The sequence below is a fragment of the Populus alba genome, chromosome 14 (assembly GCF_005239225.2).
Source record: "Populus alba chromosome 14, ASM523922v2, whole genome shotgun sequence".
Taxonomy (NCBI): Eukaryota; Viridiplantae; Streptophyta; class Magnoliopsida; order Malpighiales; family Salicaceae; genus Populus; species Populus alba.
Window position 1 is genome coordinate 11,503,448 of NC_133297.1, and position 18,063 is coordinate 11,521,510.

At 38.1% G+C, this 18,063-nt stretch overlaps 3 protein-coding genes across 8 annotated transcripts; 1 reads left to right on the plus strand and 2 right to left on the minus strand.

Moving 5' to 3' along the window:
• The first annotated feature begins 908 nt into the window (after positions 1–908).
• LOC118041743 (nitrate reductase [NADH]) lies at positions 909–4,992 on the plus strand. The gene is made up of 4 exons (XM_035049229.2): positions 909–2,047; positions 2,185–2,325; positions 2,566–2,798; positions 3,450–4,992. The coding sequence occupies exons 1-4, from the start codon at positions 1,036–1,038 to the stop codon at positions 4,788–4,790; spliced, it is 2,727 nt and encodes a 908-aa protein (XP_034905120.1). The 5' UTR covers positions 909–1,035; the 3' UTR covers positions 4,791–4,992.
• Positions 4,993–6,100: 1,108 nt separating this feature from the next.
• Positions 6,101–9,836, minus strand: LOC118041740 (uncharacterized). 5 transcript variants are annotated; one of them, XM_035049225.2, is made up of 3 exons: positions 9,560–9,836; positions 8,524–8,590; positions 6,101–7,442 (listed from the first exon to the last, which is right to left on the minus strand). In XM_035049225.2, exon 3 carries the CDS (start codon positions 7,427–7,429, stop codon positions 6,446–6,448), a length of 984 nt encoding a protein of 327 aa, XP_034905116.1. In that variant the 5' UTR covers positions 7,430–7,442; positions 8,524–8,590; positions 9,560–9,836; the 3' UTR covers positions 6,101–6,445. The 5 variants fall into 5 exon arrangements, with proteins under 5 accessions (XP_034905116.1, XP_034905117.1, XP_034905115.1 ...); XM_035049226.2 differs by having other exon boundaries at positions 8,425–8,590; XM_035049224.2 differs by lacking the exon at positions 8,524–8,590 and adding an exon at positions 8,994–9,036.
• A 1,579-nt stretch (positions 9,837–11,415) lies between these two features.
• Positions 11,416–17,784, minus strand: LOC118041739 (mitogen-activated protein kinase kinase kinase 1). Of its 2 annotated transcripts, XM_035049222.2 has the most exons (9): positions 16,567–17,781; positions 16,190–16,274; positions 15,968–16,030; positions 15,433–15,590; positions 14,180–14,252; positions 14,016–14,075; positions 12,934–13,044; positions 12,475–12,717; positions 11,416–11,936 (listed from the first exon to the last, which is right to left on the minus strand). In XM_035049222.2, the coding sequence occupies exons 1-8, from the start codon at positions 17,541–17,543 to the stop codon at positions 12,508–12,510; spliced, it is 1,737 nt and encodes a 578-aa protein (XP_034905113.1). In that variant the 5' UTR covers positions 17,544–17,781; the 3' UTR covers positions 11,416–11,936; positions 12,475–12,507. The 2 variants fall into 2 exon arrangements, with proteins under 2 accessions (XP_034905113.1, XP_073260601.1); XM_073404500.1 differs by lacking the exon at positions 11,416–11,936 and having other exon boundaries at positions 12,578–12,717; positions 12,845–13,044; positions 16,567–17,784.
• Positions 17,785–18,063: the final 279 nt, after the last annotated feature.

Genomic DNA, 18,063 nt, shown 5'->3' on the forward strand with positions numbered 1-18,063 from the left:
GATGTTAACTAAATAGTTTTTTTTTTAACTGAACTTGTATATAATTATGTTTCAAATTTTAATTTTATAGAAGATTAAATAAATTTTTTTATATATATAAAGAGTTATCTTATAAGAATTTTAACTAAATATTTTTTTTTAAATTATAAATAAAAATAATTTTTTAAACTATAACCATACAAACTAGCTGGATTCAAAACAAAATTAAAAGTGAAAGATATTTTGTAACAGCTGTTGTCACCTGTTATATGTGTGGCTCTAGCCAAAACCGTGGTCACTAGAGCCCGTTTGGTATTGCTGCTAAACCGGTGTTTTGATAAAATTTTTTTTTTTTTTTTGCTAAAATTGAGTTACGGTTGTATTTTTTGGATCGTTTTGATGTGCTGATATCAAAAATGATTTTTAAAAAATAAAAAAACATCATTTGCATGTATTTCGGCACGAAAAGCTATTTAAAAAGCAACCGCTACCACACTGCCAAACACGCTCATCAACCTCTCGAGCCACAGCTAGCTCTAGTCCTTATAGCCGACACCATCAAATTTATTTTTCCATTTTCCCACTAAAAAACTTTTTGTATAACTCACTTTTTATCATCTTTCATGTTTTTTTTTTTTAGGTAAAAATGTTTTCAAAGTTTTTCAAATTTTTTTAAATTAATTTTTTTTTTATTTTTTTGATAGATTGATATTGAAAATAATTTTAAAAAATTAAAAAATATTTATTTTAATATATTTTTAAATAAATATTTTTTGAAAAATAAACATGATAGTAAAAAGCGGTAAAATACCAACAACAATAAAGTCACTGTCTGCAAACGTAATCGTGGGCCCCGTTTTTTTTCCTTTGACATTTCTACTTCAAACTTCAAACCACAACGAGGCCTATAAAGTCCTAACCAAATGCAACTTCATTCTCACCTTGAAACCAAACAGAGGAATCACAGGAAGAAGTAAAGAAAGAAAAGTCTTCAAAAAACCTTTCTTTCTTTTCATTTTCTTTCACGTATCTCTCCTTATTTATTAGGAGACACTAATGGCAGCCTCGGTCGACAACCGCCAATTCGACCTCGAACCCACTTTAAACGGGGTGGCTCGTCCCTTCAAATCCGTTTCAAACCACCGGCCCAACTCTCCGGTTCGGACGTTGAACTTCTCGAACCAAGACTTTAATCGGTATAACCAGAAACCAGTTCCAACATTTGAGGAAGAAGACTCTTCAAGTGAAGATGAAGCTGATTATAAGGATCTGATCCGCAAAGGTAACAGTGAATTAGAGCCGTCGATTTTTGATCCACGAGATGAAGGAACGGCTGACAAGTGGATCGAACGCAACCCTTCCATGGTCCGTCTTACAGGGAAACATCCCTTCAACTCTGAACCGCCATTGGTTCGTCTCATGCACCACGGGTTCATTACACCGGTCCCACTTCACTATGTTCGCAACCATGGTCCTGTTCCAATGGCCACGTGGCAAGACTGGACTGTCGAGGTTTGCGGTCTGGTTAAAAGGCCAGTCCGTTTCACCATGGAGCAGCTAGTCAACGAATTCCCAGCTCGTGAACTCCCTGTCACTCTAGTTTGCGCAGGTAACAGACGCAAAGAGCAAAACATGGTGAAACAGACAATTGGGTTCAACTGGGGTGCTGCGGGGTTGTCTACTTCAGTGTGGCGTGGTGTGCCATTGCATTTGCTGCTCAAGAAGTGTGGGATCTACAGCCGTAAAAATGGAGCCATCAATGTTTGTTTCGAAGGTGCTGAGGACCTGCCAGGTGGCGGTGGATCAAAGTACGGGACTAGTATCAGGAAAGAGGTTGCTTTGGATCCATCTCGAGATATTATTTTAGCCTATATGCAAAACGGTGAGCTCCTGGCGCCGGACCATGGGTTTCCGGTGAGGATGATCATACCAGGTTTCATTGGTGGGCGCATGGTAAAATGGTTAAAGAGAATAATTGTTACCACTAAAGAGTCAGATAGTTACTATCACTACAGGGACAACAGAGTACTGCCCTCGCATGTCGATGCAGAGCTAGCTAACGCCGAAGGTACGTAAAATGATATGATATGATAATAGCATATGTCAATATCAATTTGGAAGTCCGTGGTACGTCAAGAAATTTTACTGGGCATCTGAATAGTATTAACAACGATTATGCTACCTCTGTTGTTTTCCAATGTGTAGCCTGGTGGTATAAGACAGAGTATATCATCAATGAGCTTAATATAAATTCCGCGATCACGACGCCTTCTCACGAAGAGATATTGCCAATTAACTCATGGACAACTCAGAGGCCGTTCACGCTGAAGGGCTACGCATATTCCGGTGAGTTTCCAGAGAATTGAAATATAATTCCATAACGATTTTAGACTTTTCCTTTTAGAAGAAAATCTCTCGTTGGTGGAAGCTCCTTTAATGAAATATTTATTTCTTTTTGAGAGTACCTCATAGCTAATAGCAAGCTCATGCCATCAATTAGTATGCCTCTCCTCTTTTAGAACTCAAGAAGAGTTCTTGTACTGAAAGTCATCTTCTTGTCTCACTTGCAATGTTTTGTAAATTAAGGCGGCGGTAAGAAAGTGACGCGTGCTGAGGTGACTTTGGACGGTGGAGAAACGTGGCGGGTCTGTAACTTGGACCACCCAGAGAAGCCCAACAAGTATGGCAAATACTGGTGTTGGTGCTTCTGGTCCCTGGAGGTGGAGATACTGGAGCTACTTGGAGCCAAGGAGATTGCAGTCCGGGCCTGGGATGAAACCCTTAACACCCAGCCGGAGAAGCTCAATTGGAATGTCATGGTATGTATGCATGCATGTCCGATCAACTTGTGTTCTTGAACTTTCAAACACATCCACCTGTAATTATGTGAATCTGGTCAAAATCAAAATTGTCAACTTTTAGATAAATAATGTGTCAATTGAAAACTTGAACTTCCTACGAAAGCGACATAATTCTCTAGTTGGTGCCTTTAGCTTGAATTTCTGACGTACAGCTTTGAAAGCCGACAGCTCCAGAAATTCAATTGCGGGGTGGCGTGTTCTTGAGCTCACCGGTTATTTTCATGAGAGAATAGGATATAACCCTTTATACAAACATCTTTATCTAGGCTGAATTGTCAACGTGATTTTATGTTATTTTTTTGGCTCTTTTAACTCTTCTTATAAAAAAATATTTGCTGTCTTGAATATTAGCTAAACTAAAGAATATAAGATTTAATTATTTATACTCAGTTACTATCTTAAATGCTAGCTCTTTTCTCTTTAAGAGCTGGTGCAAGAAGTCCTCCGGACAAGGGCTTATATGAAATTAAGTATTAATGACAAATACTTTTACCGAGGTTAAAAATCGATTTATATTGTCACAGATATTCATTGGCTTGAGCTGTATTGCAAACATAATTAAGTTTAGCCCTGATGTGTATTTAAACATGGTGCCATTATGATGAACAGGGAATGATGAACAACTGCTGGTTCCGGGTTAAAACAAATGTCTGCAAACGTCACAAGGGTGAGATTGGAATCGTGTTCGAGCACCCCACCGTTCCGGGCAACCAGTCCGGTGGGTGGATGGCTAAGGAAAGGCATCTAGAGAATTCATCGGAGAATATCCGAACTCTGAAGAAAAGTGTTTCGACACCATTCATGAACACTTCATCAAAAGCCTTTTCCATGGCTGAGGTAAAAAAACATAAGTCAGCTGAATCGGCTTGGATAATTGTTCATGGTCATGTCTATGATTGCACTCGCTTCCTTAAATACCATCCCGGTGGCACCGATAGCATTTTAATCAATGCCGGTACTGATTGCACTGAAGAATTCGATGCCATACACTCTGATAAAGCCAAGAAGATGCTTGAGGGTTATCGGATTGGAGAATTGGTCCATTCAACCTCTTACACATCTGACTCGAACGCGTCTTCGCCTAATAGCTCAATGCATGGTGCCTTCAATATAGCACAGATAAACTTGGCTCCTATCAAAGAAATTGCCCCTGCAAGAAATGTTGCTCTCGTCCCGCGAGAAAAAATCCAATGCAAGCTAGTGAAGAAGGAAATTCTGTCTCATGACACGCGTCTTTTTCGATTTGCATTGCCATCAGAGGATCAAGTACTGGGGTTGCCAGTAGGGAAGCACATATTTTTATCCGCTACCATTGATGATAAGCTGTGCATGCGAGCTTATACTCCAAGCAGCACCATTGATGCGGTGGGGTTTTTTGATCTTGTGATTAAAGTTTATTTTAAAGGCGTGCATCCAAAGTTCCCTAATGGAGGGCAGATGTCACAGTACCTTGACTCGTTATCGCTGGGGTCTGTGGTAGACGTGAAGGGTCCATTGGGTCACATTGAATATGCTGGTCGCGGCAACTTTATGGTTCATGGCAAACCCAAGTTTGCAAAGAAACTGGCTATGTTAGCAGGTGGTACAGGTATCACACCGATTTATCAAGTGATTCAAGCTATTTTGAAAGACCCAGAGGACGATACTGAGATGTATGTGGTGTATGCGAACCGCACCGAGGACGATATTCTGCTGAGGGACGAGCTTGATTCTTGGGTGAAGGAGCACGAGAGATTGAAGGTGTGGTATGTGGTTCAAGAGTCTATCAAGGAAGGCTGGCTGTACAGTACTGGGTTCGTTACAGAGAGCATCCTGCGCGAGCATGTTCCGGAAGGATCGAGTGATGCTCTGGCTCTGGCTTGTGGTCCTCCGCCGATGATTCAATTTGCTGTGCAGCCAAATTTAGAAAAAATGAACTACGATATCAAGAATTCCTTACTAGTTTTCTAGAAAAGAGAGAAGGGGGTCTTTAAAATAATATGAAATTGTACGTACATATTAGCATGGTTTGTTACTTGGTTAATCCCTTCACTTGTAAATGAAATGAGGGCTATTTAATTTCCATGTATTATTATCAAGTTGAAGCTTAATTGCTCTGTGTACAGAGTACTTCTCCGTGGGCATAAATCAAAGGTTAATTCATTAATTGTAATGACCTTACTGCACAAAAACTCTCCATGCATGTAGTTTTTGTTGGATATCATTATAATTATATTTTTCAAAATATTCTGAGTTCTTGAACATACCTCGTAATTATCCTTCTTCACACCTCCATTTCAGGGCATGCTCTGATTAAATCATACAAGTACGTACCGATGTGAGATCATTTTCCTAGCTATCCTAAACAGTACGGTGAAAATGGAAGCTAACCCATGACGACTTGACATGTTAATTTGTCAAGGATGGGATTTACGGTGGCTTTGGAGGAGAATCAATACCAATAAAGCTTCCCTCATCAGCAAATGAAAGGAAATGTTGCATTGATGGTAAAGGAGATGCGCATCTCATTATCATTTTTTTTTTCCTTGTATCTTTAAAAACAAGGGCTAAAATAGCTCGGCGCACTGGTTGTTGGAAGGAATAATTTAACCCGCTAAATCCATTTTCAACCCATTTAAAACCAAAAATATCCAAAAATCAGTAACAACCCCCCCCCCCAAAAAAAAAAAAAAAAAAAACGACTCAAATCACAAAATCATACCATATAATTTTTTTCTTTTCTATTTAAAATTTTTTTTTAAATCAATGCTTAAAACAACGCATACTCATGGGCTTAACAGCCCGAATGTCCAATATAGACTGGGTATTTTCAAGTTTCCGTGCCAAACAAGAGCGCATCCGCATTACAGATACTACTACCGTCTTCAAAGACTGAGGACGAGTTTGTATTTCAGATGGCTAGTAATTATGACCAAACTGAAACTACAAAAATGTTGGTACCATCATTTTTCGCTTTCTAGTTCACAACTACCTACGCAACAAGCAAGAAAGAACGGGCTGGAAGTCGACGTGGTCAGTGCAGCCATTTTTGTTTTTCTTTTAAAGGCTAGAAATTCTTTTTGAATGAAGGTGCTAATAATTTTGTCAGTTTGAAGTTTTGAATCATGTTTCACCAGATCAGGATGCATGCATCAGAAGAACCATTCTGGCAAATACATTAGCAGCAGGAAGGAAAAGACAAACCAAAAGGAGACCAGATAGTGCTTGCATCTTCAGTCCAAGATGTGCAGGATACATAATGGTGAGAGACTCGTTGAATATAAAAGAGGAAAAAGAAAGCATCAATCACGAAAGAAATATATCAACAACGAACCAACACGATCCCAGTTCAAATTACTGTGCACGAAAATGATAGTCAATCGTGCACCTGAACAGACCAATTAAATGCTTTAATCCTTATCGGAGCTAGTGACCTAACCATAGGCAAGGCCCTCAGACTATCATTCCTAATATTTGTTGGAAACCACACTTATTTGACACCAATGGCATAGCACCACATCAGGGTACATAGGCAACCATCACACATGGCACGTGATCGCAGCAGAAAAAATGTAGAGAAACCAATTTGAGATAGTTGATTACCGCCTTTGTAACCCCAATCGTGTTCAGTAGCTTCGACCTCTACTACCTCTGTACCACCGCCTCCTTGGCCTCTCCAGCAGTATCCTGTGAAAACCGCGTCCAGTTATTGCCGCAGAACCAGGAGGGCCAGGACGGCGCGTCCCATAATCATCCTCATCCAATGAATCATAGTCTAGGTGATATCCATTACGAAAGCGGAAGCCACTACTCTGCCCTCTATCAAACGACCCCAGAGATAAGAAACCATCATCCAATGATGAATCAGAATCAGAATCGTAGTCATTATGAATGCCACGGTACCCCGGCTCAATCACATAATCACCAAGCACCAGTGCCCCAGGCGTTGATGACATAATTGTGCTGATTACATCATTTCTCTCTCTTTCACATTCAAACTTCTTCCATTTTTCTTTGAGTAAAGGATCCACAGCTCGAGGTTGTGCCAATGGGTGCTTTGCCTTGACATGCTTCCTCAGCTGCTTATAAGTTCCAGCAAATGAGCACTTATCCTGCATGCAGGTTCTTTTCTTGGCATTGAGATGCTTACGAGCTGGTTCCACCACTGTCCAACCTTTAACCTGCCCTCGACAAAGTGGACATAAAAGCTCTGGAACCTCCGCCCTCTCATTGGCTGGCTCCACAGGCAAAGCGGGTCTTGAATGATCCGTTGAATTGCTTTCTTGCTGCGCCCCTTCTGTAGGAGTTATTTTTGTATAAGCTTTCTTGTATTGTTCAAGACAGTTGGAAAAACGACGACTGGTGGCACACATATATGGACGGCAGCCCTTTTTATAAGAGAAGCAAAGGAGAAGCACTGCGTTGTGAGGATGCTCTAGACAAATAGAGCAGGTAGCACCTTCCCAATCTTTCTTCTCTGAAGTTTTTGAATGTTTTTTCTTCAAGTGGCATCTTTTAACAGCCTTCCGTGAACAAGATGACAATGCATGTGGTGTCACTCTGTGCTGCCGGGAATCAGCCTTGCATCCCACCTTATTAACTTTCGCCATTTTCAGAATATACCTAAATTGAGAGAGAGAGATAGAGAGATCAGATAAAACCATTCATGTGATTTATGTTACTGCACTTTCATCCAAATACATTTACCCTATGGCATGTGTTTTAGTATTTGTGTTTAATAATTCATTTTTGTTCCATGTAGACCTCGGAATGCATAAGGTAACCACCATTCAACAAAAACCGGTCATTTGAGCAAAAGGAAGCAGAACATGATGCCTCTTGCACATATATTTCAATGAAGAATGCTACAGGCACATCGTCCACTGAATGCAGAAATATATCAAAATAGATTGGCACTTCATTGAAAACTCAGATCTCAAAGTATTTGGATGTGTCCTCAGTTATTAGTATTTTGTGAATGACCAGCCCCAAAGAACATTGGACACCTTCAATTATTTATATTTTCAAAAAGAACCATCCACGTTCACTCTTGGCATCTGATTAAGAGCTTTACAAGGAAAGGAAACACAATGAAAATGACTTTACAACGTAAAAGTTTACATTCATTGCAGCAGTTTGTGATAGTGGTGCTGCTGTTTGGCCCCATAAAAATTACAACAATCATAAAACACTTCAAGAAGCTAATACACTACAAGGGTCTAACCAAAAGAATTTCTAACAACATATTGGAAACAGAGAGCATGAAAGTACCATTTCCAAAGACATGAAGAAGTTGATTCATCAAACAGCTGGACTTTATTAAAACAACTGGAACAACAATATAAAACAAAAGCATAATCTCAAAATAGCTCGTGCAAAAAAATTAAACACGCCTTCATAGCCTATCATCACCAATAAAGGATACATATGGCATCTCTAATCCATAAAACAACTAAGGAAAATTATTTTTCCCCTGAGAACATTGACAGATTGCTTGATCTCATGCAGACAGGGTTGAAAAGTAACAGAAGTTTTAAGGTTCAAAATCCACCATTTTTTGCCCTTTTTAAATTATAAATTGTATTATATAGGCTAGCACCCTTACCTTAACCTAGATCGGACCTATACTAACCCTTCCCATCCAATATATTGGGTGCCAACCAGCTAGCCATATAAACTACCCACGAGACCTTAAAGCCCTGACCTCTTATCGAGGTGCTCCCAAAGTTGTCACTGAAACAAGTAGCTGTTGGCTTCAAATGCATGTTTACCTGCAAAGAAACTATTTTGAAATACACTTGGAAAACATATGTTAAGTAAAATTCAAAGCTGTCATAAATCATGTGATAATTTTTTAATTAATTGATGAGAAATTAAATCACTTATGACAAGCAATTGTGGATCAATAGGACAAGTACCATTTAGATGTGGATTTTTTAAGAAAAACCACAAATACAGTCAAACTGCACAATAATAGCCTGAAGTGGTGGGGTTTCTAATTCCTTTTCTGATTAAAAACAAGAGGAACAAGGAAACAGGAGCATGCTTTGTAAAGTTCAAGAGCAATAATAACCGGTTCGCCTTTGCAAAACAAGTAACAACATAACCATTGTTAAACTCCATTTCCAACATCAACATTCCAATTAATTGCAGACTATTTAACCAAGACTTAAGTGACTATTTGGAAAATGTCTGAGGTCAAGCTTGGCTCACAAATCTGGATAAAAGAGGAGAAAACACATCAAAAGGTTTTGACAAAGAAAAAAAAAAGTAAGAAACGGATGAATTTCAAGTTTTACACATCCAGACACTTGCAAATCATAACAGTTAAACAAAATGTATAGGTCAACCAGCAAGAACCTGCTCGACTTGCTTGGAAAATTAAGTCAACATCAAATGCAAGTTTATCATTTGAAATCAACGCTTAAGCGTTTATTTAATTTTAAAAAGATGCCTAAATCATTGAATCATGAAACTTCAATGTCAAACCAATGATCGGTGCATAAGAATAAGACATGGTATCTAAGCTTAAATCTAACTTTGGGTTCATAATAAAAATAATATAGCAGTCCAAATGAAACAGGTGATCAAATTATACACGACTAATCAAAGCTACAAGCACGATCCCAAGAAAATAAATTCGGGTTCTGTAAATTCCACAAGATTCAAACGATCGCAGTTAAAATGAAATCGGAATCCGAAACCCTAAAAATGAAAATTAAAATCGGAATCAGACATACCTTAAGGAGAGGTTAGATCAATTAAATAACGATTAGAGGGGGTGGATCGGATATATAAGGTTAGTATTTTTAGGGTCGAAGGAGGAGGAGAATTACGGGTGTGGAGTAGGAGAGAGACACCCGTTCTTCGCGGTTACGTACGCCGTCCCTGCTCTGCTGTGTTGGGTTTCTCCACCTATGTATTTATTAATTTATTTAATGTAATGCCATAATTAGTTCTCATAATTAATTAATTTCTCCCTGCTTCTCTCTCTCTCTCTCTCTCTCTCTCCCGCCCCGTGTGATTGGTTGTGGTGCCACTGTCGACATTTTAACGCTACCATGATATGGCCCTTTATCGATCTTCGTATCTACGCTTTTTCCACGTGAGAATGCGTGCCTACGGGTTTGACTTGGGCTGGGCTGGGATGGGATGGTCTGGGCTTTTTAGTTGAGTCTAAATATCTGGCCCCTTTATATTGAAATTTGAATTTGGGTAATTAAAGGGCTGGGCGCTCCCCAAGATAGAAAGATTAAAAAGTGTGGAAATGATAGTTTCGCAGGCAGGCCTATATTAGCTTGTCCGCTGGAAAAGTTTAAATTTATTTAGCAATGCACTGGATTATGGCTACTATCCGGGTCGGGTCGGATTGTTTTTTAAACATAATTTATTTTCATGGTATTGAAAATATAAAAAGAATTTAAACTATGAGTTAATCATACATAATAGATTTGATAGGTACAAAAATAATTTGAACAATCATTAAAATTATAATTTGACTTGAGAAATATTTTAGATTATATTTTTATTTTAATATCAAGACAGATATTGGATCGTCTCAAATTAATTTAGGTTAATTGGTTAAATTAACGACTTAGATAATAAAAATTGTGATAACCTCATAAAAATAAATCAAAATAGATCATGAAACTCAATTCTCAATAAACTTAATATTAAAAGATAAAAATAAAAAAATAATTTAAAAAATGACTCAAGTCATCAAAATTATAACATGGTTCTTGAGACTGGAATAATCCTAAAAAAAACAAATTAAAATAATTTATAAATTTTAATTTTCAATAAATTTAATATTGAAATATATAATTAAAAAAATCTCAATTCTCATAGAATAAAGCATTAGTAAGGTTTTGTTGATGACAATGTAAACCAACACAACTCTTGGTGAATTAGTTGTCGTTAACTTGGAAATAAATAACCAAAATAAACCAAGGGTGGGGAGAATAGCAAAACCCAACCAACCGGCCGGAAATTGAATATGATCAAACCATGAATGCCCAAATACTAGATGTTGAAGCACTAGATTCCAAACCAACCCCACACGCCAGTTTTAGCTGCTTGGCCGTATAGTTTCAATTGACGCGGACTATCCAATAGCAATTAGTGGTGGTCAGCAAGGAAAACTAATCGTTTTGTTAATGGATAATGGGATTTAAGTTCATACCTCACCACTGAAGGAGCTTTAATTCGCTAGAACCAACCCAAACACGAACTAAATCGCAAGTAATAGTACAGGTTTATTTTTGTGTTTCAAAAATAACAGCACAAGTCTTAAACCATGTTTATTTTTGTATTTAAAAATATTAAAAAAAATTATTTTTTTCTTTGCTTATATTTTTTTAATATTTTTAAATTATTTTATTGCATTAATTTCAAAAATAATTTTCTAATAAATAAAAAATAAGTAATTTAATAAAAAATAAGTTTTCCCTTTTTTAATTCATTTTTTTAGAAAATTTGATCATTACTCCAAAGCACATTCAAAGAAAGCAGTACAGACTGGAACCGCCCACCATCCAGTCTCGGTGCCACTAAGAAATGAAAATTATTGTGGAAAAAACCTTAGCTTAAGAGGATATTCAAGCAAATCATTGTTTTTTGAATATATGCACAGAAAAAACAACAAAAGGCTAAAATAAAATGATACTACATTTGCTACAACAATGATGATATGTACAAAGACTGCACCCTTCCCTATTCTAACAGCAATTGCTCTCACAAAATAACAAGTTACAACCCACCCCGAGAAAATATAAACGGAGGCAAATACTTGCAATGTTGAACAAGTTGACATCAGGAACTTATTTTCTCCGCAACAGACAATAACGAAATAGCAATCCAAGCTGTTCGCTCTGTGATGCTGAATCTTCAGAGCAGGGAATCTGAGGATTGCTGTGTTCATACCATGACCGTAAGAATCCAAGCCCAGATCCCGCCCAATGCCTCAAATTCAATTCTGTGACAACAAGCATGCAGGCTTTTGGTCTCCAAGTTCTGAATTGATGGTTGCTGCAGGTCAAACAGTGTCCCTGAATATGTCATCCAACTTTGAGTACGCAATATGAAATAAAGATCCCATTTGCTTCATCCTGGATATAACTGTTTCCAAGAGCAAACTTGCCAAATGAGTAGGTATTTGACGGAATGGTTAAGAAAAAGAATAGAGTCAAGCTAGCAAGAATAATCTCACACGCAGATTTAAGTCCAATGGGACATGCAGAAATTAAAATTACTATTGAGAATGCTGATTACAGAGGGTCAGCCAAAATTATTTTGGAAAACTTCCTATAATACAAGTTTCATGACAAATAACTATCCTAAAATCTGCTGCCAGTCCAGTCAGGTCATGCAACAATGATCATAGCACCAATTAGAAAGTGTAAGATCTTGGGCCAAACTCCAATTATTGATTTTTACGGGAAAAAGAAAAGCACAAGGACTTCAAACATCCCAACCACAAGTACCTTAACGATCTCGCATTTGTCACTCAGAGACAGGAATGAAACCCTCCTTTAAAAAGGGAGTGACAGTGTTGTCTCTCAAATGGGGAGTCATAACACATTAATGTCTGGCTTTTCAATCAACATAACCATGCAGAGTTAAGAGAGCAGCTATCTTAAAATAAAGTTTAACTTACGTATCTCTCAGAATCAAAATGAACCAAAAACTGCTATGATCGGCGGCCAATAAAGGGAGATGCTGAGCCCGAAGATGTTGGAAGAAGTTTCTTCACAAATGGATGATCTAAGAGCACAGCAGCAGTAGGCCGGTCATTTGGATTAACTTGTATGCATTGAAGGATAAAATCCCGTGCATCATTTGAGAGAGAATCAGGAACAAGTGGTGGAACACCTCTGCCAATCCTAAATAATGCCTGCATCTGTTGAGTTGCAGAAAGATAAGTTGTTAAAATTCAAAAATCAAACAGCATGTCATGTTGCACTAGAATATGAATAAAAAAATTGGACAGTTAATGCATATACCAGCTAATGCAAGAGCACATTTACCAAGAAGTAGAAGTCTCATGTTATCAAAATCTCTCATGTGACAACATAATTATGATAGGATATAAAGATGTGTCAAAAATAGCACTCACGGATTCCAATTCAGAATATGGAATCTGACGGGTTAACATCTCCAACACCGTGCATCCCAGACTCCATATATCAGCTGGAAGCCCATATCCTTGGTTTTTGTTATTGACAACCTGCAGTACAGCTATCAGTATCAGAATTTTTTTTGCACAGGTCAGGCATGCTAACATTTGTCCAGAATCCAGTTGCAATTGTTTTGAAATTCCAAGCAACTAGAAGTCAGATAGAGATAACGGCAGCAATCAGGCAACGCTATTCACAAACAAGAGGAATGGTCAACCTAAATATTGCAAATCTTAAGGACAGTTCAATTTTACTTCTCCCTAAAATTTATACCTGAATAATAACTTTGAACTAGAACTCAGACAACCCATCCAATAAGATACAAAGAATCCACGGATGATCTTCCTCTAATTTCTACAAGGGGAATTTAATTTAAGACAGCACATAAGGAGACACAAGGACAAGCACATGGCATAACTCTGTTTAAGTGCAATGGACTGAGAAATGACAAATGGTAAAAATCATAATCCACATTTAGTGCAATACAGGATTAAGCCATGCATGTATAGATTCATACGAGGCCAGGAAGTGAAAAAATCATCTCATCTAGCTCCTACTGCACAACACCGCACTAGCCAAGAAATACCTACAGGGTTTAAATTATGATTTTTCATCCTATATGTACATGAGCACATGCCCTTTCAAATCCACACCCTCCCTTAACCAACCCAGTACCAGGCTCCAAAGCCCCATCACTAAAACATATGTTCCCTGCAATTTCTAGTCTAGATGCGGTGCAAAAGCAAGTGGTGAATTGATTGACTTGCACTTTCACTAAAGAATGTTGATGACCAAGATGCTCCCCTTCTAGGGGGTTATGAAAAGTAAAAAATTTCTCTGATATTTCAACCCCGAAGTAAGGCTAGATAATCATGCAAGCCCCTAAATCTATCAACAAGCATCAGACAGCAGTGTTTTAAATCATCCACTCATGAAAGCATACAGAAATCATATATTATCTACAAAGTCCGATGCTGCCACTGATAGATTCATCACAGAAGCTAAAGTTATAAGTGCACACCTCGGGAGCCATCCAGAATGCAGTCCCCTTGCAAGATTTAACATCATTCAGTTTTGTTGCCTGAAAAAGGAAATGTCAAAGAATATTAGAAAAGAAGTTTGCAGCCATTTAAGAAGCCTATAGAAAACAAGATAAAAGATTGAAATATAGGAAAGAAATAAAACCTTCGCCAAACCAAAATCTGCAAGTTTTACAGAGCCATTTGCATCCACCAATAAATTTGCACATTTTATATCCCTAAAATACAAAAAACAAAATATAATTGAGACAGCAAGAAATAAATCAAATGTTAAGTGCATTGTGGTTTGTACTTGCCTGCGCTCACATGTAAAGCAATTGCCAATTTTATATTAAATTCAAGTTAGCTTGAATGAACATCAATGGAGAAAATAAAATGAAGATCCAGAAAGTGCATCAGTAAACAAGCTGTCACTTGATGTGGCAAGCCTATGCATGAAAGCAAGAGATGAGAAGAAATAATTAGAAAAAATTCCCAAGCCCAATGATCATACAGATCTTTCATGTAAAGATCCGGATTCAGCATTGACATGAACTTCGCACCTTGGATCTGATATTGCACCAGCATAATTTGTCTTTGATGAGAAATTTAACCCCATTCCTTGTTTCTCCTAAATTCACACATCTTCCTCGAGTGCAGGTTTAAATAGGGAAAAGAGCTGAAAAAAGTTATCTAAATGGAATATTTTAGGGAGCTGCAGCATCATGCAAGAAGCCGACCACCCCTAAGTGTTGCAATTGAGACAAAGTTCCAGCAACATTAATGCTCTTGAAAGTTAATTCAGCACTCCTGGAATGCCGATCGATATATCGACGAAATTTCTCCTTCCCAAGAGCCCACAGAGAAGCGACTGGCCAGACAAATAGCTTAGTCGCAGGAAGATTCCCCAACTGAAATAGGTCGTGGGATCATCCGATCTATGAGAATCTCTCGGAAAGCACTCGTCGACTCAACCGATCAATAGAAAGAAGGACCGCCTCTTAGAGGAGCCTCTTCTAGTTCTTGCATGACGATCCCTTCCCCTTTCTTGACGTGCCCAGAGGCCAGAAGCAAAATCCTTTCACGGTTTAAGGGTTGAGGTGCTAAAAAGTAATGGACTAGATTTGAAAAGCAGCATTCAGCGTATTATATTGGAGAAGTTGTTAGAAAGAATTTGGTATAGCAGAGTGAAAAACAACATTTTTTTAGGGCAAGGTAAACTGCACCTCCTTGGGCAAGTAAACCTAATGATTCTTGAAGTTTGCACATTATTTGTGTGTGTGTGTGTGTGTGTGTAAAACAATTGTCATGAAAGAACATTGACGTGAACATGATAAAAAAAAAAATAGAGATGTCATAACAACTAATAACATCACATTTAAATTCATAATGCATGGCATAACAATTCGCTCATGTCACCTGTGGACCACATTCTGATCATGAAGATACTTCAAACCATGCAAAATCTGTCTTGTGTACGAAGAAACTTGGGAATCTCGAAGATTATATCTCTGATAGAGTTTTTGAAGGGAGCCTTTAGTGACAAGTTCGAGAAAGATATACAGTTTTGATTCATCCTGTGAAAACAGATACAAGGAACAACATTGATCATCAAATTTCTAAAGAAAAGGAACTAAAAATACCTTTGTCAAGATAAGCAGTGAGCAAAACAGTCATGAAATATATATACAGGGTGTCTCTAAGAATGTGAATTCACGATATTTAGCAAACTTGCCATGCTACAGAAAAACTATAATCTAATTATTCTCAACCCAGCTCAGTTTTAACCAGTTGGAGTTGGCAGTGTGTAATTATGTACCCTTTTTCACTGTTCAGTTGAATTTTGAGCTAACTACATTTCAATTGTTTGAGAGAGACAAAGAAAGAAAAAACTTTTCAGAAGAGTGTACACTAATTGAAAAATAGAAACAGATTAAGATAAAAGCAAGAATACCTTATCTGTGCCGTAATATTGAACAATGTTTTCATGTTCAAACCTACTTAAAAGAGCAATCTCCTGAAAAAAACAGGGAAAGTGCATGATCAGGTAAAGAAGAAGAAAACAGAGCATTTGGTAAGAGGAAAATTTAGTTATAGAGCCCATGATAATTTATTTTTCGTAAACAAAGGGCAGAGAATATAGCAACACCATAAAATAAGATCAAGCTTATCTCACCTGCTCAAGTTGATAAATACTTTGTTTCCCCTTACTTCCTTGATCAAGCAGTGAAACCTCCTTAACAGCAAAAAAGAATCCATCGCTGGAGGAGATATACAACCATTAGAAACATGAAAACATTTCTTTTGATATGCAAAGACAAAGCATACCATGTTCGCCCTTCCTAGCCACAAACTTGATATTCAACCATTAAAAATCATGAATTGCAACGGAAAACAAGAACAGCTTTCCTCTTCAAATGCCAATAACGTAAAAATAAGCTACAATTTTTTGATAACTCAATGAGAAATTTGGAAACGGGTGATTCTAAATACCATAAATAACAATACAAAGACATCATAAGAAAATAATAAGAGAAACGATTCAAGACTTACTCAGAGATTCCTTCATAAACCGATCCAAATGAGCCACGTCCGAGTAGCTCACCCTTTTCCCAATAGGTAATAGCCCTTCTAAACCTCCCATTGGGGGAAATATTCGACATGGGTTCTGTTGTGCTGCTAGACGAATCATCATCATTAGAAGTGGAAAACGAACATGACTCTGATAAAACCACAGTTTCACCTATCCTCAACAAATTCTCTTCTTCTTCTCTCTTGTTATCAACATCTGCATTAATCACTTGCTCTCTTCTTTCTTCTTTTTCTTCTTCACCATCATCATAACTGGATTCTATGTTATTATTAACCACTCTATCATTTTCAGGTGCAAAATCCCTAAATAAATCCCAAGTTGAACACTCTTTATCAATCACAGGTAATGTCATCGACGGTGGCGGCTTCAGTAGCGGCGGCCTAAGCCCTTTAATTCCAACTGGCACACAACGATTATCAACATCACGAAACTTATTCAACTCAGCTGGCTCGTTTTGAGTCGACTGGGTAGAAGAATCCCTAACTCTAACACTATTCAAAACCCTAGCATGCAGTTCACTCTCCTCTTGCCGATTGATCCCTTCAACTACCACTTTAGCTTCGTCAGCTGCTTTCGGACTGTCCGACCCGAACAATCTAGACCGGGGCAAAACATCGGAAGCGGAGCGGACCTTCATAGCTTCCCAAGCCGCCTCCGGAATCGAGAAATCCTCGGGACCAGAGAGGCCTAAGCTGCGAAAAATGCGATCGAACTCACCTTCGGTTCCTTCGATTCGAAAGCTGGTCCGATCCGGTAAATCGAGTGATTGACTAAGTAAAGACGACGATGAATCGTCTAGAGATGAAGACGGCGAAGTAGCATCGTACATAACGTGCTTTAACGCATTACGTCTCTCCAGCCTGGGCCTCCTTCGATTTTTCGGATCCATCGAGCTGGTTTTCTTGTTACGAGAGAGAAATTGCGATAAGTGATGCATTGAGAGCTAAATCCATCTAAAATTAGAAGAAGAATAAAAAAATTCAAAGAAGAAAAAGTCACGCTAAAGATTTTTCTTGTCACTTTTATGTAACTTATCTGAAACTGTCTTTATTTTCTGTCAATTTACCGGGAAAGTTTTGGAGAAAAGAGGGGAGGTGAGTTCGGCTATGTTCTATGGCTGCCAAGGAAGGAGGAGGACTCGTAATAGTAGAAGCGAGAAAAATTGAAGAAGCCATTGAGAGAATGGTAAACGCCATCTAGATACAGAGGGAAAACGCGGTGCCACGTGGTGTACGGGGAGGGGGCATGTGGGGACTGCTGATTTGGAAGGTTGTATTTGTTCACGTGAGGGTGGGAGTAGATTCCTAAACCTGAACCTTCCATACATGCTGGTTAATTTTGTCTGCTGTCCTGTGAGCCCCCGCGGCATACGTAACAATGCATACGCGAGCTTTTTAGGGGTGTTTGAAATAATAGTAGATTATTTTTTAAAATATTTTTTATTTAAAAATATATTA

Coding starts and splice junctions, on each gene's coding strand:
- LOC118041743 (XM_035049229.2), top strand. CDS start 1,036: ATGGCAGCCTCGGTCGACAACCGCCAATTCGACCTCGAACCCACTTTA. Junction 2,048..2,184: donor AGAGCTAGCTAACGCCGAAG/GTACGTAAAATG, acceptor TCCAATGTGTAG/CCTGGTGGTATAAGACAGAG. Junction 2,326..2,565: donor GAAGGGCTACGCATATTCCG/GTGAGTTTCCAG, acceptor TTGTAAATTAAG/GCGGCGGTAAGAAAGTGACG.
- LOC118041740 (XM_035049223.2), bottom strand. CDS start 7,429: ATGGCGAAAGTTAATAAGGTGGGATGCAAGGCTGATTCCCGGCAGCAC.
- LOC118041739 (XM_035049222.2), bottom strand. CDS start 17,543: ATGCATCACTTATCGCAATTTCTCTCTCGTAACAAGAAAACCAGCTCG. Junction 16,275..16,566: donor GTTTATGAAGGAATCTCTGA/GTAAGTCTTGAA, acceptor TATCTCCTCCAG/CGATGGATTCTTTTTTGCTG. Junction 14,253..15,432: donor GATCAGAATGTGGTCCACAG/GTGACATGAGCG, acceptor TTTGTATTTTAG/GGATATAAAATGTGCAAATT.